Raw genomic sequence first — 20,361 nt, 5'->3', positions numbered from 1 at the left:
TTATAAAGGGTCTGATCACTTTATTTCTTTTTCTGTTCACATTTAACAGCACAGACACAGCTGAGATCTGAAACACCGATGTGACGCCGGGTGTGTGTGTGGTTTGTTTGTACAGACATTTTGTTACCGAGCTCACATCTGCACCCTCTTTCCTTGGTTCCCAAATGTCGTGTTTCCCTGAGTTGCATGAATTCTGCCAGCAGACCTGCTTTGCCAGCCAGTGGGTGAGAGAGCAGCGTGGACAGCCAGGTGCCTGTGGGCAGAGGTGGAGCAGGAGGTGATGCTGCAGTGCCTCAGTGTGGGTGTTTGCACTCCTGGAGTGGGGAGGGGACAGGCTCAGGTGCCACCAAGGAGCAGCAACCAGCCCCTGGCCCCAGCAAGGTGAGAGAGAAGACAATGCATATACAGAGGAGGCCAATTTCTCTTGTGAGTTCAACCTGAGCAGCTGAAGGTGTAACAGGGGAAGGGGCCCATCGGTGTGAGCGGCGGGTTGGAGGCAGGAGAGTTCTGCTGACACAAAATTCACCAGGGACAATTAAAATCCATCAGGGACAGGGGGCTGTGGGCCAGCTGGGGATGAACACTAGAACCAAAGAAAGCTGCTATCACACATGCATGCTCCAAAGCTCTGTCAGCTCTGTGGGGCACAAAACCCATCTGTTGGTGAGACAATATAAGCCACGTTCATTAGCACAGAAGATGGAACGATTCCTGGTTTGCCTTGAAATGGCACACTTGAGGTATGAAAATCAAATTTAAGGGGTTTATGAATCAAGTATGAGAATGTGTCTGCCTGTGTCCTTTAATGCAGATTTTTCTATTATTTTCTCAGGTCACGGTGGTTAAAAAATGTAAAATGTTCTCAATTCAACACTGCAGCAAACGAGCACAAATGCACACCAGGTGTTACAGGGGGATGTGGCACTGGGACAGCCTTTAAACAGAAACATGGGGGGTTTACAGGCAGGATACCTGTCCTCAGCAAGCTTTGGGGTGCAGTGGGGCACAGTTAGGGACAGGTAGCCACAAACTCGTTACAAATATTGAAACAATTAAAAGCTTCCAAGTTCAAACACATCAAGTCATTCACAGTCAAACTGAACAGAACAAGTACAGATGATTTAGCTAGTAAAAAAAAAAAAAAGAGACTTTGGTGGGTGATTGCATTCCACATTTTTATAGCATCACTGCAGGCCTGAAGTCAGCACTGTCCTTGTCCCACTGATATATATTTTAAAAAAATATTTCAGTACAGTCAGGTTCTAAGCCACTTCTGTGAAAGCTTTTTTTTTTGTTTCCTTTCTACTTGGATGTGACATGGAGGTTACTCATTTTTAGCATGTTTAAAAATTATCCATTTTATATCTCTTTTTTTTTTTTTTTTTAAGAAATAATTTTCCTCATCCCAAGAAAAACATGAGCTTACTTAAAAATTGATATTATGAAAAGTGTATCAAATTTCCTGTTTACTACTCCAAAAAGGCAATTCAGTATCCTCTCTCTAGGGTCAGATTAGATGCTAGCAAAATCCTTAGCAAAACTAAAGCTAACTCTGGAAAAATTCAGCTGGAATTGGCGCTGCTGAAGTCATACAAACTCTCGAGTCAAGTGGGCCACGTTTGCCTGCTCAGGACGGGTCTGGGCTAAAGTCAGCATTAAAAAAATCAAACGGGCGAAAGCAGCACAAAAATAACACCTGGAGCGTTGCCAAATTCTGTGACCGCCTCTCTCCTCTCAGAGTCCCAAACTTCAGGTTTTTCCCTCAGATCTTTGCCCGCACGGCGCCTCTCAGCCCATCCGGGTAAGGACCCAAGTGGCGCTTTCAGCCTTGGGATTCCCATTCCTTGCCCTCTTGCCCTCCCGCTCTGGCCTGCTGGGGACTCGGCGGGTGGCAGCGGTGGCACTGGTGTCATGTGGTGCCAGCGGGCTCTGTCCAGCCGCGGGAGCTGCCCTGCTTGCTGCTGGAGAGGCTGTGCTGGGGCAGGGCGCGCAGCCCCAGCAGGCGGCAGGCGGCCGCGCGGTACTTCCTCGACATGATGTTGTACAGGATGGGGTTGATGGCTGCGCTAAGGTAGAAGAGGACAAAGGACACCAGGTTGCAGTACTGGCTGATCACTGCTATCTCCAGGGAGCCGGCCTCGAAGGATTTGGAAAATAAGTAGCGTCCTACGTGAAAAGGCAACCAGCAGAGTATGAACGCAAATACCACCACAACTAAAACAAAAACAGCAGAAGAAAGTGTGTTAAGTGTGAGTATCAACATACAGGTGATTAACATTCTGTTCCTTTAACCAATTAATCACAAAGTGTGAAAATGCCTCCCCTAAGCTTTCACTTGTGTCTCAGTACATTCTCTGAGAGTATGAATTGGTGATACTTAATACACTTGGATCATATCTAAACAGGCTGCCTGAATATTGCCCAACTAATCTGTTGTAGCAAACTTCTGACCTATAAAACCTATGTTTGCATCAACAGACTGTTAAAGAATCCAAATGGTGACAAAATATGACCATCTATCATCTGCAGTGTTTAACAAAAGCAAATTATACATGATAGACTCAACGCTGTGGTTTGTAATGAAGAATGTAATCACTGGGAAGCAAAATTATTTAAGACAAAAAGAAAAATTGTTAAAGGCAAAGGCCCCAGAATAAAACACAGAATGGGAACTTGTAGAGCACATATGCCAAGATAAGAAGAGGAGAGTGGTTCATCCCTCCAGTTTGTCCATTTTTTGGAACATTAATTACTCCCAAGAAGAGTAAAACTAAATGTATAGTATATAACTACATAATTACAGTTATACAGTATATCTGTATTACTGTATTACTAGAGTGGTTGCATTTGCATGTAAATATCATGTCTGTAGAATAATGGGAATGTGTGTGTCTCTGAACACTGGCCCATTGGAATTTTCATCTGAGAGAAAGGGAAACAGTTTCTGTTCATTTCCTGTGTGCCTTTGACCTTTATTATTTTTCATATTGCTCTGAGTGTATCTATTAATATATTACAGAGAGAAAAACCAGAAAACTCGAGCAAGGGTTTCTGACATTCTTAAGCAATTTTTACAGTTAACCTGTTCATGGAATAACAGAATTGTTTGGGTTGGAAAGGAACTTAAAGAAAATTTTTTCCAAGCCCCCTGCTTTAAGCCGAGACACCTTACACGAGACCAGGTTGTTCAAATTCCAGTCCAACCTGGGGAGGCTGTGTTAGCAACCTGCTTGTGTGAGCTATCCTCATATCATGTCTTAGAAGATAATAAAATTCAGATTACTGAGAGGAATGGTTATAGGTATCTTTCCCCAGAAATTCTGCACTAGCATTCCCAAGTTTAAAAGGATGCTTATGCAGGACTTGTGGTGGAGTGGAAAGCACCAGAGCTTGAGGTTCAGAAGAGGTTTTCCAGCTCTGCATCTTCTTGAGCCAACCACTTCCAGTTTTCCCTCACTATCTCCACTACAAAATTAATTTGATTCCCTGGCTCACATGGGGATTTGAATCCATGTAATGAATATTACCATGATGGTCATTATGAATGAGCAGAGTTTAAAGCACAGCCTATTATGACTAGAATTTTAAGCACAGGTAGGCGTGCAATATCCCTAGTCAGGCTTTTGACATTTTGATCTTCATGCATGCAGAATCCCATGGATTTCAATAGGAATGGGATGTGATAGCTCCTTTGCAAGTCAGGCTATACATTTAGGTGTTTAATTTCAGTCCCAGAAGCATAACCTGTCTTTACAGTTAAAAGAACTTCTGATGCTAATCCCATTTACTTGATGTTCCATGACTTGATAAAGCCTCAGTAAGCCCCTTCTAAATTTTAAGCAGAACATTAACACCAGTGAGTGTTGACTGCATTGAGCATCTGCTGCCACTGAGCCCTCACCAACTTCTTCCCATCTTTCTGTCAGGCATCAGACTGTTATCATTTAGGGAATATTGGCTCTCTGTCAGAGGAGAGTCTTGCCATTGCCTGGCTGTTCTCAGACCTTGTAAAAGGAAAAAAAAAAAGAGTGCCTGAAATATTGCAATGCTTGTGGCAGCACTTCTGAGCAGAAAGAAGCATTTTTTTATTTCAAAATTCTTTACAGTTAAGTATATGGAAATATAAGCAGTAGTAATATAGGTAATTTACTCATAGTCAGTGGAAGTTCATAATCCTGAACCTCTAGAAGTGTGAGCAATTAATTACTTTCAAGGTCACGCTTACCAGACTGAAGTAATTCTATTGATCATAAAACATAGCTGAAAGGGCATAAAGAATGCTGCTGGTTTTATTATTCCTCCTGCTGTTGCATAGTAATAAATTAGGACATGAACAAAAAGAATAGATAGGCTCCTATCTGATAATTAAGGTACTTAGGACTCACTGCCACCTCTTGTCTGCCTCATTAGCCCACCACTTCAACCTTGCTGAAAGGAGCCTGTGAAAGCTTCTTCCTGCAGAGCATCTTGTCCCCCCCAAAATCCACGGGATGACTTGCACTGCAGAGGACTTTTGGCTTGGGTAAAAGTACGCAGCAGCAGCAGCAGCAGCAGGATCCTGCAGTTTTCAGACACTAAACTGCAGGACAACTTTTTGGGGTTGTGTTTCAAACTGCCACTACATGCACTGACTTAGTATGTTAAAACTTGTGTTTCCATGTGCCAACCACAAGTGTTTAAAGCATTCAGCAGTGTCGATGCACAAAGTTAGGAGTGACAGTGTCTGTTGTCCTGATCCTGTTTTCTTACAGTCTGTGAGATTTTACAGCATCACAGACCTCAAAGGAGACTCGGTGCTCCTGGTTCAGCTTATCCTGGGGTTTTGCTAATATGAAAATACAGATACATTATCATAAGCTTACACAGCCATAGTAGGAAATAACCCCAGTTTGCTAAAACCTTGATACTCTTTTTCTATGAATCTTAGTGCACATCATGCCCTGCCTCCCTGGCTGTAGTCTGCAGCTCAACTTCATGGCTTGAGAAGGGTTTAGTTTTGTTTAAAAATGAAATAAACTGTTCTCTGTAAATAACATTGGTATCCACAACCAGAGAGCAAAAATGCTCAAAAATCTCGAGGGCACAAGCTAATTATAACTGTAGTATTTGTCCTTGTCAGAGATTCTTACTAATGTTTGTTTAACTGTTTGGGAGTCCCCAGCTCAAACCAGTTAGAAATAAATCTAAGGGAGGAGGAGAGCTATCCTACAGCTACCCTGAGGTTTAGCCTTTTGTATGAAACATTTTCTTTCCTTTGGAAGGAACTACAGCAAACTATCAGAGAGCTCCCTGTCTTTCTCTCTCTCTCACACACACACAAAAGCACACACATCCTTTTGGAAAAACAGAGCAAGAGGACTCGTACCTAACATTTTCACAGTTTGCTTGTTGTTCTTATCCCTGATGGCAGTGTTTGGACCGATGTTCTTCCTCTTCCTCCTCCAGAGCTTCCTCCCGATGAGGCTGTAGAGCACGGTCAGGCAGAACACGGGCAGGAAGAAGAAGATGCTGGAGGTCCAGACCATGATGGTGAGCAGCCCCGAGCGGATGGCGTACTCTGTGGCTCGGCACTCGTTGGTGCTCAGCGGGTTCGTGCCGTTCTCGTGCTCGACCCCCACCAGGATGAAGATGGGGCCGGCGCTGATGAAGGAGATGGCCCAGAGGAAGAGGATGACCAGCTTGACCTTCCCCTTGGTGATGATGACTTTAGCTCGCAGGGGGAAGCAGATGGCGACGTACCGCTCCACGCTGAGCGCCGTGATGTTGAGGATGGTGGAGTAGGTGCAGCTCTCGCTGATGAACTGGAAGAGCTTGCACAGGAGGTTCCCGAAGTTCCAGGGCCGGTACTGCCAGAGGCGGAAGAGGTCCAGGGGCATGCAGAGGAAGATGAGCAGGTCGGAGAAGGCCATGCTGGACAGGTAGAAGTTGGTGGTGGTCCTCATGTCCCGGAACCGCGACACCACCAGCATGGTCATGAGGTTGCCGATGATCCCGATGACGAAGAGCAGGACGCAGGCGACGGTGATGCCGGTGAGCACGGGCACGGGGAACAGGTGCAGCGGGGGCTCGGCGCCCGTCCGGTTCTCCGCGCCGCGGCCGCCCGCGCTCCCCTCCCGCATCCTGGCGCCGCGGGCTGCGCATCCCCGCCCGGCGCGGCGCGGCCCGGCCCCGCGCGGTGCCCGCTGCGCGCCCGGACAGGTGCGGGGCCGGGGGCGGGCAGGGAACGGGCGGCCCCGCTCCGCCTCTCCGCGCTCCGCCGCTCCCCCCGGCCCGGGGCGGGCGGGCGCTGCCGCGCGTCACAGGAGACGTGGGCACGGAGCGGCCCCGCTGCGACCCCCGCTGCCGCTGCCGAGCCGCCAAACTTTCCTGCCGAGCCCCGGGGGGAGCAGCGCGGCTCAGCCCCGGCCGGGTCCGCCCCCGGTCCCTGCCCCGCCGCCCGCCCGCTTGGGCAGGTGCGGGTCTCGCTGGTCCGTGCTCCCGATGCTCCGGTGCCGTGCCCAGGCGCGGTGCCGCTTGTCCGTGCTCCCGGAGCCGTGCTCAGGTGCACTGCTCCCTATCCGTGCCCCGGAGCCGTGCCCCGGTGCGGTGCCGTCTGTCCGTGCCCGCGGAACTGTGCCCAGGAGCGGTGCCGCCTGTCCGCGCTCCTGGTGCTGCCTGTCCGTGCCCCGGGGTGATGCTGCCTGTCCGTGCCCCGGTGCCGTGCCCCGGGGTGATGCTGCCTGTCCGTGCCCCGGGGTGATGCTGCCTGTCCGTGCCCCCGGTGCCGTGCCCGAGCCCGGGTCCCTTCCCTCGGGCGCTCTCAGCGCTCTGTCCCCTCGCTCTTGGCCCCGCGGCGCTCGGCACACGCGGCCGGTCCCGCAGCCGTGGGTGCGATCGCTGCCTCCTCGCTCCGTATCTTTGCTGTGCCCTTGGATCTTGGCAGGATCCCGGCCAGGCTCCTGCTCGGTGAAGCTGCAGCAGCCGCCCGCTTCTACATGATTTACCCGCAATTAAATTTCAATTCAGCGTGTTACTGCTGTCCTCTGCTCTGCCCTTTGCAGGCACGGACAGAACCGTGCTTCCCCAGCTGCAGATGGCTGTTGTACGGAAGGAGAATGTTGGACCCAAGAAATAAGATGTGAGCAGAACAAGGTGAGATCAGAGACAGTAAAGTAACTTCCCACACATCTGTATAGGGTGTATCTCTCCAGCTTTCCAGCTTGTCCTCACAAATTCTAAGGGTATGTGTGCTGCAGCACAATCTTTTTTCACTCCTGTCTGTCTAGAGGGGCTGGATCTCGTGTCCCATCTCTCGGGGGCAGCCAGTGCTCTGAATCCATGTTGGCATCTACCTTAACCACAGAATCATGGGATGGTTTGGGTAGGAAGGGATCTCAAAGCTCATCCCATTCCACCAGCCCAGGCTGCTCTGAGCTCCATCAGTCCAGCAGGGAAGCAGGTTTATGCCATTCCCCTTCCATGGCTGCAGGGCTTTGCTGGAGGGTAGAGAGCACAAGTGTGATGTGACACAATGCTGACTTACTCTGCCTGTGCCTGTTTTCTGTAATTTGTGCCTTCTGTAATCATGCAAGCATTAGCCTTTGTGCCTTGTCCATATCCTCATTTGGATGATATATTTCTGCAGTTTCACTGGAATCAGTATTCTCATTCCTGCTCATGAACTGTGAGACAGTTTTGCAGCAAGTTACTCAACAGTTACTAAATTTTATGAGGGATGGCTGCACATTATTGCAGTTGAAAAGGAGGAAGAGTCTAATGTACTTCTCACTTTGTCTACCCAGCTGCCTGTATAGTTGTGTTATATGTTTCTGAATAAAAATCATGGGCTTCATGCCACTAAAAGACAGTTATTTCATATTAGAACTGTGTCCCCAGTCTAATTTACATGACATTGCTTTATATTATGGAGGAGATGGCAACTGCTTATGTGGTTAGGCTGCCAAATACTTTGCATTATTATAAGGAATTATCTCACTCCTTTTAAAAATTTCCTTTCCCTAATACATTCTCAGACCAGTGATGTTAGTTGCAGGATGTTGATATTTACCAGAGAAAATGGCCCAAAGCTATAAATGTGACTTCCTATGTAGAGGAGATACTTCATGAAATTATTTTTGGTTTTGCTCGACTGTGTCTTGTCAAAAATGACAATTTATCTTTCTCCAGGGAGAGAAAAATGTTGGGTTTGGTTTTTTTTTTTTGGTTTTTTTTTTTTTTTCCCAAGCAAATAATTAATTCTTTTCTGGAATAATAACTTATTGTGGTGTCTATACCAAAATCAAGTACCAACAGTGAGTGAGCACCAGATCTGTACACTACAGACAACCTGAGCTTGCAATGCAATGATTCAACCCTGAATTTCTTGGGAGTTTGATGCGTTTTGAGCCAATTGGATCAGAACTGGCAGTTGCACTTCAAATGCAGCAACATTGATCTCCTTCTTAAAAGGGTATCATGAATCAAGGGCTCCTCTGGCTGCTTTTCCTGCATGGGGTTGGATCAGGGCCAGAAAAAAATGCCAGCTGAGAGAGAAGAAAGGCAGCTTTAGTTTTCTTTTTAATTTCTTTGGTGATTGCAGGCCAAATTTGGATGGAATTTAAAGATTTGTCATCCACAAACACTGCACGATAATGGATTCCTGCTTGGGCTTTGCATTTGCTAAAGGATAGTGGTACAGATAGTGGTGATAGAGGAGGTAAGAACTATGAGAGAAGATGGCTTTAGGCTCCCCAAAGTTATCCACCAGCCCTCAGCTGCAAGAACATTAGTTTCATGTTGCCAACAAGACAAGAGTGAAGGCATTGGTCTTACTGCAATGAGAGAAAGGGGCTGAAGTTAAGGACTTTTTATTCTATTTATCCACTAGCTGGATGTATGAGCAAACCAGATATTAAAAAGATAATTTAGAAAACACATTATACTAGACATTTACCTTTCATGGAACTCTTAAATTATTTGTGTTTCTCTTCAGTAGCTTCAAAACTGCATTGAGCACTGGAGATGAAATAGAAGAGTTTCTATTTGTGGAGCTTTGTGATTTCTCTCCGATGTTCCATTCTTTCAATTTTCTTCTTGTCCAGTAAAGTTCTAATTCTTGTTTATATCAGTCTTTGTTGTCATGGAAATATCTGAAGGCTTTGAACCTACAGTCATTATGTGTTTATTGTGGAGAGAAAAAGAAACTGGAAAACAGACTGTAAGGTAGAGATTAATTTTAAAATGATGCACCTCCAAAACTCAGAGAAAAGCAAATTCAGGTTTTTTGTATTATATCCAGGGACAGAAGGTGTTTTGACTGCTGTTATAAATGTGGTTTAGAGCAGGAGGTAGCACCTGGTGTATGCTTTCAAAGGTTATGGTTTAGCAACTCTCATCACTGAGGAGTGCAGCTGGAATAGCACTAATCCAGCTTGATAAAGTCAAACACAGAAGGAGCTCAAATTACTTTACAGATGTTTATATAGCAGTAATATCTGCAAGCAGACTTCAAAACACTGCTAGTTTATTAATCAGCAAAGCTGTGCTCTGCAGTCACCAATTCTGAGGTTTAGGCTCAGCTCACTGGATCCCACCTGGGCACTGTGTCCCCCTTCCTCACTCCCAGCCCCAGAGAGAACACGACCCCTTGGTGCAGTGATTCCACCTTCCACCATCCCAGCTGCCCATCCAGCCTGGCCTTGGACATCCCAGGGATCCAGGGGCTCCACAGCTGCTCTGGGCACCCTGGGCCAGGGCCTCCCCACCCTCACAGGGAGCAATTCCCTCCCAATATCCCATCTATCCTGCCCCTCTGGCAGTGGGAAGCCATTCCCCTTTGCCCTGTCATTCTGTGCCCTGGTGAAAAGTCCATTTCCAGCTCTCTTGGAGCCTCTGGAAGATGCTGTAAGTTCTCCCAGAGCCTTCTCCTCTCCAGGCTGAACAAACACCTTCTACTGTAGTTTGGTAATGGGTAAGAATCACATGTTTTGCTACTAAATAAGAATTCCCATTGCTTAAATAATTGCTAAAGCCCAGAAACATGAGAAGTACCTCAAGGGAAACACTCAGAATTTTGTCCTCTGGTCACAAGATCATTTTCAGAGATTTCTTCAGCTTACTGTTTCCAGGTGCTGCCCACCAGCTGGGATCTGGGAGCCAGTTATGTGGAATTGCACAATATGGCATTGCTCAATGGTTTGCATTTTGTCCTTTGCATTGCAACCATCTCTGGCATTTAGTGGATCATGTCTGATACCAATCAATGTCAGGGAAATGATCTAAGACAGGGTTGTCATGGAAGCCATAGGATGACACCAATAATCACTGTGAGACTAAATAACTACTTAGTAAAAATGTTTTATATAAAAGTCATGTAGAAAAATTTACAATATTCACATATTAATGCAATCTATAAAAATTTGCTACATATGTCATTCAGCATAAAGTGAGATGAAAAGTGTGAGTCAGGACACAGCACAAACAGAACTTGCTATATTTTTCCATTCTTCTTTAAAGGTGTCCTGTCTGATATCCCTTGATAATCTTCCCCCAAGATAACATCTGGCAAACACACCTTCAGATCACTCAGAAAATTACTGTTTGGTGTGATTCCTGTTGCAATGTGCTCTGCATGCAGTGATCAAATCTGATAGCAGGGGTCAGTCCTGTGCTGCAATCACCAAGCCCAGTCCATCTGCAGGGAGAACCTACAAAAGTCATTTCCCCAAGGTAACAGACATCCAGGTATGTAGGGAATGGCTCTGTTCTCCAGCCTTTCTAGCTGGGAGAAAATTTCTGAATTAAATACTGAAATCAGAGAGAAAACTGTAGAAATGTTTTCTGCTCTCTGTCAAAACAGATGATTTGAGAAGGAGGAAAACCAAAGTGTTCCAGTAAATGGTGAAGAATTTCACAAATTTGATTGCCACTGAACACAGCACGTGTGACACTGTTAAACAGCAGGCAGAAGTTAAACCTCATTATTTCCAGCTCACTCTGGTGTGTTTCTTGGCTCTAACCTGCCAAAAGAAGGGTACTCCTGAAATTCTTCTCTTGCTGCTCCAACATGGTATTTAAGTGAGCCAAGGTCCCTGCTTGTCTGAATGGCCAGAAAAAGGCAGGGGCTGTGTCTGTTAATCCCCTGCTGTTGATGGGCAGGAGGATGAACCATGCCTGTTTACTGGTGAGGCCCATGTGCAGGGGCTGCTGTGGTTTAATTGCAGCATGCAGGTGAATGGGAGGGTTCCCACGGCAACCCCAGTGTATTCAAAAAAATAGACAGCCAGACCTTATCCTGCCATCACAAGTAACATTTGCAGAACTGTATTCCTTTCCCTCCAATTTTATTTTTCCACCTTTCCCACTGTTTCCTGCAAATCTGGGCAAAAAGCGTTCATGGTGCAATTTGCTATTCTTCCACTGACAATGCTACAGATGTGCTAATTTACACTACCTGACTTTTGCTGGGCATTGAGCCCATACAGTCTAAACTTTCCAATCCTTTTAATACAAAATAGTCACTTTCATAGAGTTAAAAAATATATTGTTCATTTTTTTAAAAAATGTATTTTATAAAAAACATTGTGAGAATTTCCCGACCATTCCTAAAGAATAAAATCAAATAATTACAGCATTATCTAAATAAGCAGCATAGTTGTAAGAACAGATAGTTGTGCCTGTTTTCCTCAAAATGGTAGTCACTGGGGTGTGTTATTCTACATTACATCCTACCAAATATACACCAGTACAAATAAACATGGAAGAATCTTGTCATGGCTAAATTGCTGCAAATTTCTCACAGAATTCAGTATTTATGGAAACCCACCTTTTTTTTTTTTCTGGATCCAGTTCTTGCTGTCAACTGTAACAGCAACTGCATTACTGAACTTATTGGGAGCCTGGTGAGATGTCTGCAGCAGAGTAATTAAGTAAATAGGCACTGTTACAAAATGTTGATCAAAACACAGATTGATTTCAAAAGCTCTTCAGTGCCATTCCAGCAGCTGTTCTTATGTACAATATCCTGCACAAGACAAATGTGTTTACTCAAGACGTGATCCTGGAGAATGCTTAAGCACATACTTAATTTCAAGCATGTGGATACCCTGGTGTAGTCAGACTGTTTGTGTGCTTAAAATTAATTAGGTGCTTAAGTGCTTTGTTAGATGAGATGAAGATGTGCAGCTTCTGCAAAACTCCTGTTCAAAAAACTTCAGGAGAAATTCCACAGGCACTTGGGTACAGTATGTACAAAGATCAAGACAGGGTCCCAATGGAGAGCACAAATACAATCTGAGATCCAGTCTCAGCCTTGAGGAACCAGACCTGGAGCATCCACCATCCCTGGTGCCACAGCTGAGCCAGCCTGGAGCATCTCTGCTGCTGGTGAGCCCTTACCTGCCTGGGGTTCTGGCCAAGGAATCACCTGAGGGCTGTGAATCCCTCACACATTCCCAGCCAGGCTGCCTGTGCCTGCACAGAGCATTGCCACAGCCAGCTGCTGCTGCTCTTCCTGGCTGCTGGGACAGAACTTGGCATGCAGTGAGTGAGCTGAGAAAGGGCAGTCTGTTCTTTTTGGTATTGAGACAGCTTTTGCTTGTGATCCCATTTTATAGGAATTTAAGCTGTTCCTGACTGGAAAACACTGGGCCGTTTGGGATCATGATTTTCACGTTCTAACTGATCATAAAGGCTCCAAAAAAACTTGCTTCTTTGTCCATGTCAACTATGTCACTGTTGCTGACAGAGACAAATATCCTGTCCTCTCTCTTCAGCTGGAACACACCACCTTGATAGATGGAATAAAGTCCATATTCTGCCTTTTTAGACCAGCAACTTGTCCTTGCACTCTTCATGAGCAAAATGGGCTCAGGGTAGTTAGTCAGTTTGTAAACATACTGGACAAGCTGTTTGGGGTTTCTGATTTGTCCCAACAGTTCTGGGTCCTCGTTCTCGTTTTCGCGGAAGCGGAAGTAAATTTGTGAGTAGATGTAGTAAAAGCCCGTCTGGGGTATCACTAACTCGCCATTTCTCAGCTCCACGTTGTAAAGGAAGGAGTGGCCTTTTCTTGATGATTCCCAGTTGTTTATTTTGTGTCCAATTCCTCTTCTGGGCAAGGAATTTACTTGAAAAAAAAAAAAAGAGAGAGAGAAATGTTAACTTAAAAAACGGGTGGTGAAGACAAGTGCCTGCTAGCTGAGGAGCCTGGTTTTTAATAACAAAGTAAGGAAACCTGCTCTTCCCAGCAGTTCATTAGGCCCATTCTCACAACAATCTGATGGTCCATAAGTAGGCTTTATGTGGGAATTAACATGAACTGCCTTTATTTTTAGTATTTGAGCTCCCAAATAAGAGGGGAGGAAATTATGTTTTTACTTAGTAACAAAGGTAAAATATCCATTAGTGTCTGATACCCTCTGAAGCTGCAGAAAGCCGAGCAAGCCCTTCATTAACACGGCCTGAATGTCAAGTCTCTGCTGTCTGTCTCACATTTCTAATAGGTCTGTCACCATAGCAGCTGGGACTCACACAACCAACAGAAGGAAATGAAAGAAAAGAGGTAAACCTAACACTAGGAAGGACATCTAAATAACATTAGGAAGGACATCTAAAGTTCTTTTTTCCCCCTAATGAGGGCTCCAAAAGAAGAGCTAGGGAGGTACCCAGAGGAAATGGGCTTTCTCTCTGTTTGGTGGGAATTAGCCGAAAAAACCCAATGTTTGGGACAAGACGATTTGTTTCCTACTACTGACCCAATGCAAGTATTAAAAGGTGTTTTGAGGCTAGCAATGGGAGAATAGTTTAATTAATTCTGTGGTCTTTAACTGTGGTTAAAGGCTTCTCCTTACTGCGTGAGGACAGGGAGCTCCTCCTGCTGCTGCTGCCCGTCAGGTGCGCCGCGATCCGGCGGATGGGACCGCGCGGCTGCTGCCCCTCCGTGTGCGGCAGGGTCAGAGTCCTCTCAACTGAAGGGAGAAAGAAACACCCACATCAGAAGCATGGACTTCAGAAAGCACATCTATTCCACCTGACTTGATTTTAAGGAATAGCTATGTCACTTTTTAATTGACTGAAGCATAGAGTGATGGCTGATTGTTGGGTAATAAGGCTCAAATTCTACTTTCACGCTTGCTCATGAAATGTATTTATGTGACTCTTTATTCTTTTTCTCCTCCCTCTGCCTTCAAGTTACCAACAGACAAAATAACCTATAGTACTCAATTTTATGGTTAAATATTCCTAATCTCCATGTGAATTTCCACTTGGAGGTTGTAATGCTTTCATTCAGCATCTTTAGTGTGAGTTTCAGCAGAGCGATTCCTTTGTTCCTGATCTCTGCAGCTCTGTGCTGCATGTTCCAGGAGCTGGGGTACTGGAAGGATTTTTAAACATCCCCCATACACATGGATCTGAGATCCAGAGGCTGAGTCCTCTGCATCCACCTTGGTTACCTTGCTCTAACCACTTGACAGTAATTCTGGCTCCTGAAAAAATTTACCTTCTAGTAGTAAGTAATCGTTTTTTGATGACTTGATGCCAATACAAGATCTTAAATCATACAAGGATTTGATGCCAGTTTTCTGCACTTTTAAAAAATCAAGTCATTACACATCAAGTGCCCCTAGCAGCTCCTTTTTACCACAGATAATAAAATTATTACAATACCGTTGATTGCAGATATGTTTTCCTCGTAGCTTCTTGACATCATCTGCCAACAAAGAGTAAAAATGAATTAGCTTGTCAGCTGAGGCTGACAGGGGGAGGAAAAAGACACACCTTTTTTTTACTCATGAATAAAGGGGATTCTGAATTTGATCAACAAGAAAATAGGGGGAAAAGCACCTATTAATTTGTTGTAATAGGTGATGAAAGGCATAGGAAAACATTTTCAAGAGCTCAGGCATAAGTCTGTTGAAAAATCTGAAATTTAATGCTTCTCTCAAATAAGAGAAGTGTCCAAGCACCAGCTTCCATTTGCAGAATACTTGGCAGTGTGAACTATATGGTCTTAGATCTCAAAAATTAAATTGAATTTATTTTTATACCTCTAGCTATCTAAGATCTTAATCCAGCATATTTTACTTTGTGCATTCCCCTTCTTCATAACTGTTTGCTGACTGTTGAAACAAACCAGTTTGGTATGGACAGTGGTGCAGCAGCAGCAAGTGTGGTGATGCCTTACCTGGGTGGCTAATAAAGCCTGTATTGCCAATTATTGATGGCTTTTGTCCTGCTACATTTCTATTTACCCATCTGTCCTAACAGTAATAGTAGTATTATCATAATTGTAACTTATTTCTGGCACCCAGCCTACTTTTTTCTAAGCAATCAGGGAGCTAGTAGGTATACCAAATGTGTAAACATCCACCAACTAAAACAATGCTTTCTCTGTTCAGGAGTTCAGGGACTTCACTGGCAGAGCTTCCACCAAAGGAGCTGAGATCTCTGAATACAAATAGAGAATCTGGTTAGAACTGCAAGATCTGTTTTTGCCAGGAAATTTCAGCAGGAGATAATTTCTGTGGATGAGCTTGTTTATGTGCTGGAGATGGGATTTTGAAAGCCATTCCAGAGGATTTTAGCCCCTGTGATTTTTCAGCCAGACTGACTTTGTCCTCTGTAGCCAAAATGTGTATGGTGTGCACCATGCAGGAGGTGCTCTTTGGGAAGGTGCTGTGCCTGATGCTATGTGCCCACTTGCTCCTTCCTCCATCACTGCATCACACAGCTCATGACTGGACCACTCCTTAGGCACCTTTGTACCTCTCCCTGTGTTACATTTAACCTCATTTGCTCTCCCCAGCCTCCCTGTATTTTCAAAGAGGCAGTGACAGCTCTGATAGCACCCTGACCTGTATGGTCAGGCAGAAGCCCTTTACCCTGAGGTATTTCAGATAAGCCAACCCATCACTGGACTTTGCTTAGTAAAAGCTGATAGTCTTTGCTTTAGTATTTCCTGAATGCAGTGAAACCACTTTTATGGGTTGTTTTTCCCTTCGCTTCAGTGCAAGCACTGCAGCTGGAGCTGTGGCCTGACCATGCTTTGCACTAACACAATCTGAGCCTCCTTTACTCTGCTATTAGGATCCCTTCAGCTGTAACACCACCAAGCACACTGCTCCCAAATACCTTTTTAATTAACTTCCCCAGGTGCCACTTGACTTGCCAGCAGGGATCAGCCTCTCTGTCTTCAGCCTCGAGGAGCTCCAGGTTTTGGATGGAGTTCCCGATCTCCTCCCCGGTGAGGCAGGCGATGCCGCTCCTGGAGTACGAGTCCTGCAGCTGCAGCACAGGGAAAAGCCAGGATTGTTCATCCAGGTGTTTGCAGCTCTGGTATGTCACTACATGCACTAACTGCTAAGAAACACACTTTTCTCTGAAGTATGGTGCAAGTAGGGCTATATGAACAACATGAGGATTTAATTCATCCTGATCTGATATATTTAAATAGGAGGGCATACCTCACATGCAAAAATATGTTTGCATTATCTGCATGGACATAAATGCAGTATCCAGTATTCAACTTAATAGGTTTAGTGGAAATTCAACACCCAAATCCCTGATGTTGGAAACTCTTTAGATTCTCTAGTTCTGCATTAGAAACATTTCTTTAGACAGATTATTGGTTTTTAAACAGATTATTGAGGATGAAATCAAATACTAGAACTTAAAAGTATTTTCTATGCTGTATTTTCTGCCAATTGCATTTATAATCCAGACCTTTGATGTTATATATGTGTGTACCATATCCTTCCTATATCCAATTTAGGCTCTCTCCTAACACCATTTATCCTGATGATCCAGACAACTGGAATGACATTTGAGTCCAAATAAAATTATAATGCTGGATGCTTTTGACATGAAAATATCAAGTATCTATCTGTATCCTCTAGTCACGGAGAAAACATTTTTGTTTTCTGCGAGGATTGAAGAGATTGGCAAAACTCCTTTTGGCTCCAAGGGAATCTCGACTGGGAGGGTTTTCCTGGTGGAAATCTCTCTCCAAGCTCCCTGCGGATGCGACTCCAGCTGGCGCTGTTGGTTAACGTGGGAGCACAGGACCCGAGAGCAGCCCTTGTTTGCTTTGAACTGGGCTCCTGCTACACACTGGTCAGCCTTGTGCAGCCAGCAAAGCACTACAGGCACTTAGAGAGAACAGCAAGAAACGTGCAGAGCATTCAGATGGAATCCTGGCAGTAGCATTTAAATTTCGCTCTTTTGTTGTGTTAAAGAAGCTTGGTTTGCTTTGCTAAACAGATCCATTTTTTCCTACAAGCACCAGTTTTTAGCTGTCCTTGAGACTGGGGCATTGAAAGCAACAGGCGAATTTTCTCCTTCACTCTCCAGGCTTTTCCTGGCTGTTAGAAAACAAAGGTGTTTAGGAAGAGATTTCCTGCTACAGGGGCAGGAGATTTCACCCCCTTCAAGTCCCACCTTCAGTGTGCAGCAGCAGATTCCACTGAGCTTCAGCTAGTACTTGAAATGATGTATTTTGGAGGCAGCAGAAGGAAAAGTGTGTTTGTGAGGGTTTCTGTGTCCTTGCCAAGGAGTGCAGTGGTATTTCTAAACCAGGTTTCAAGAACTCCAAGTGATTAATACTATGTGCTCATTAAGGTAAAACTACTGGCTCTGACCCATTTAACTACACAATGAGCTTCTATAAAAAAGTAGTTTGACGAGTTTAAGATAAAAAGCCAGACATAGGCAAGTTGTGAGGTTACTGTTTATTCTCTTGCAGACTTGTCACAGCTCAGCTCCCAGCTCTGCCCTCCCATGTGGGAGAAAACAGCCCTGTACCTCTGCCTCCACCTCACCTGCTCACTTTTCCCCAAAACAGCTTCACTCTCCTGGCACTGGAACCTTACTTTGTGTGCAGCTTGAAACCTCAGGGAATGCAGCCTTGCAGCAGCACATGATGGAACCAAGAGGCTGGGATTTCTCTTGTAAGATTTACTCAAATGAGGTTTACCTGCAGCACTGAACCCTTTGAGGACACAACTCCTGCAGGAAGTTATTGTAGAGCCTCTCTCCTATGTTAGGAGTGGTTACTGGACTTGAAATAGGAGGAAGCCTGAGGTTGTTTTCCTTGCAGCCCTGTATCCTGAAGCATAAGAACTTTATTGTCTTAGTACTTCCTCTTAAAGCAAAACAGTTACACAAATGTCATACTCCTAGTCCTAATCAGGTTACTACAGCTCTAGTGGACAAACCCTGCTAGTTACCAGCATGCTTTTTATAAAGATAGAAATACCTGCAGTCTGTGCAGCCACAGTGATTCGGTGAAGATGCAGAAATGCAGGTATTGTGAACAAAAAAGAGGGAAGAAAAATGTGCAGATAAAAATCACAGTTTATCTACAGAGATTTATTCCACATGCACCATGTGGATGTGGAGTAGCAGGCTGTGCCTAGAAGAGTTTTTTCCTGTTTATGGTGCACCAGATGGAAAATGCAGGAATTTGTGGTTAAGGTGCCCTCTCCAGAGCCAGCACCCTTTTTTGCTGTCCAGCACATCTTTGGTTTATTCCTTCACAACAAATGCAGGCTTGTTATGCTTCAGGAAGTGTGAGTTGTATTTTAGGCAAGTCCCTGGGATGTGGTTGTGTCCCAGGTGTACATGTTTGAATAGAAGGAAGGAAAAGATAAGTGTGGTTACTAATTACTTAGATTGGCACATTTGTTAGCAAGGAATTCTGTACTGTGTGCATGAGGAAAGGAGGATGCCTTTATATATTTTTCTTCATTAGCAATCATGTAACTTGATTTCACAAAATGAGCACATTTCTGTGACTCCTCCATTGGATAGCCACAGCTATAAGTTCAGCAGGAAAATCTGTTTTATACATTTTGAAAGTATGAGCATTGCCTCCTTTGCCTCACAGAGAATTCTGACATCTCAGAAGACTCCACCCATTTAATCTAATGTAGAATAAATTCATATATAACATAATATGCATACCTACATTATTATTAATAATGTAATTAATTATGGATTACTGAGTGCTTATATACAATAGTAACTTACATTTATGCAATACTTTCTGAAGCTGTAGACGTACAGAACACTTACCTGCAGGTAGGTTTACCTGTGTGCCAGGAGTAGCAACACCCAGGCACAGCAGGACAGTCAATTTGGGGTAAGACACTCATGGAAACCCTGAGTAACAAGGGTCCTTGAAAAGCAGGACCACACACACTGGACTGTCAGCTAAATTCACCCTTCTTGGAGTGTAAATGATCTTTCCCAAGAAGAGGGAAGAGTTAAGCAGCAGCTGCCAGGCCTCAAGGGGGGCTGCAAGGAGACCAAAGCATCTAGACTACACAATGGATTCTTTAGAAGTTATTCTGGCGAATGCAGCGGTGTTCGCCGTCTGGTGCAGTTCCTTTAGGATTAGTCACAGTCTTGAAACCATGTATTATCCTACGGGAAGCATCCACGGGGCACTCGAGCTCTCCCCAGTCCTCCTCGGCGGTGCAGCTGACAGACAGCGCCTGTCCCACCCAGCCCTCCCGCACCGCAAAAGTGATGAGGCGGCGAATTCGCGCTCTAATGGGAAACACATTTCCTGCCAAAGCGCCGAACTTTGTTTTCTCGAGCCTGACGCTCCGTATGTGCCCCGGCTCTGAGCTCTTTCCCCGCGCACACCCCCGGCCCGGCCGCGCTGCAGACAAAGGGGAGCAGCGAGCGGAGCCCTTTGTCCGCGGGGGCCCGGCCCGGCCTAGCCCGGGGGTGCTGCGGGATCCCCCCGCCCAGCGAGCCGGCCTGTCCCGGGGCTCCCCCCGCCGCCGAGCCCCGCACAGACCTGTCGCAGCTCGCTGGTGAAGTACAGGAAGGTGACGGCCACGCACACGGACTGCAGCAGCACGGCAGCCACCAGCACGGCCCCGCAGGTCTGCGCGGGGCTGGGGCCGCCCGCCGGCAGCATCCTGGGGCTGGCAGGGCCGGGCTGGGGGCTCCGGGGCTGCGGGGGCTCAGGGCCGCTGTCCCGCAGCGAATGCAGCCCCGCGCTCAATCCGCCCGCCGGGGCATGGAGCGGGCGGGGCGGCAGGAGGGAGCCTGAGGGACCCTCCCCGGCCGTGCCCTCCTCCGCTCTGTTCCGCCTCCTTGGCTCCCCTCCGTGGCCTCCCTCCTCTCTATTCCAGCCCTCCTCTTCTTGGTTCCTCTCCGTGCTCTCCTTGCTTTCCCGCCCTGAATTCCCGGGCTGGCCTCCCGGGTGCCGCCTCCCCGCAGTGCACAGGGATCGCTGCGAGGATGGGCGGTCACCGTTCTCAGCACTGCCGGAGCATCTCCGAGCAAACTCTCTGAGAGTTTGCCGCCTGAGAACGGTGGAAGATGGGTTTTTTAAAGGCATTAAGGCTACGGTTATGTGCGCAGAGAGGCACG

General features: G+C 45.9%; 2 protein-coding genes across 3 annotated transcripts; both read right to left on the bottom strand.

Annotated features, from left to right (window-relative positions):
• On the bottom strand, positions 1 to 6,214 carry GHSR (growth hormone secretagogue receptor). 2 transcript variants are annotated; one of them, XM_054639575.2, is made up of 2 exons: positions 5,366 to 6,214; positions 1 to 2,214 (listed from the first exon to the last, which is right to left on the bottom strand). In XM_054639575.2, exons 1-2 carry the CDS (start codon positions 6,117 to 6,119, stop codon positions 1,910 to 1,912), a joined length of 1,059 nt encoding a protein of 352 aa, XP_054495550.1. In that variant the 5' UTR covers positions 6,120 to 6,214; the 3' UTR covers positions 1 to 1,909. The 2 variants fall into 2 exon arrangements, with proteins under 2 accessions (XP_054495550.1, XP_077040261.1); XM_077184146.1 differs by having other exon boundaries at positions 1 to 2,166.
• A 4,105-nt stretch (positions 6,215 to 10,319) lies between these two features.
• On the bottom strand, positions 10,320 to 20,087 carry TNFSF10 (TNF superfamily member 10). The gene is made up of 5 exons (XM_054639388.2): positions 19,781 to 20,087; positions 16,108 to 16,260; positions 14,644 to 14,686; positions 13,827 to 13,943; positions 10,320 to 13,102 (listed from the first exon to the last, which is right to left on the bottom strand). The coding sequence occupies exons 1-5, from the start codon at positions 19,901 to 19,903 to the stop codon at positions 12,654 to 12,656; spliced, it is 885 nt and encodes a 294-aa protein (XP_054495363.1). The 5' UTR covers positions 19,904 to 20,087; the 3' UTR covers positions 10,320 to 12,653.
• Between the last annotated feature and the right edge of the window lie 274 nt (positions 20,088 to 20,361).

This window comes from Agelaius phoeniceus, chromosome 10 (genome assembly GCF_051311805.1).
Source record: "Agelaius phoeniceus isolate bAgePho1 chromosome 10, bAgePho1.hap1, whole genome shotgun sequence".
NCBI lineage: Eukaryota > Metazoa > Chordata > Aves > Passeriformes > Icteridae > Agelaius > Agelaius phoeniceus.
This window is presented reverse-complemented; position numbering and strand designations above follow the sequence as displayed.

Bases quoted from the DNA above. Each gene is read 5' to 3' on its own strand.
- GHSR (XM_054639575.2), bottom strand. From the start codon at position 6,119: ATGCGGGAGGGGAGCGCGGGCGGCCGCGGCGCGGAGAACCGGACGGGC. The intron at 2,215-5,365 runs GTACGAGTCCTC...TTTTTGTTTTAG, and splicing joins GCAAACTGTGAAAATGTTAG to TTGTGGTGGTATTTGCGTTC.
- TNFSF10 (XM_054639388.2), bottom strand. From the start codon at position 19,903: ATGCTGCCGGCGGGCGGCCCCAGCCCCGCGCAGACCTGCGGGGCCGTG. The intron at 16,261-19,780 runs GTCTGTGCGGGG...CCTGTGCTGCAG, and splicing joins TCACCAGCGAGCTGCGACAG to CTGCAGGACTCGTACTCCAG. The intron at 14,687-16,107 runs GTATTTGGGAGC...CTTTGTTGGCAG, and splicing joins TGGGGAAGTTAATTAAAAAG to ATGATGTCAAGAAGCTACGA.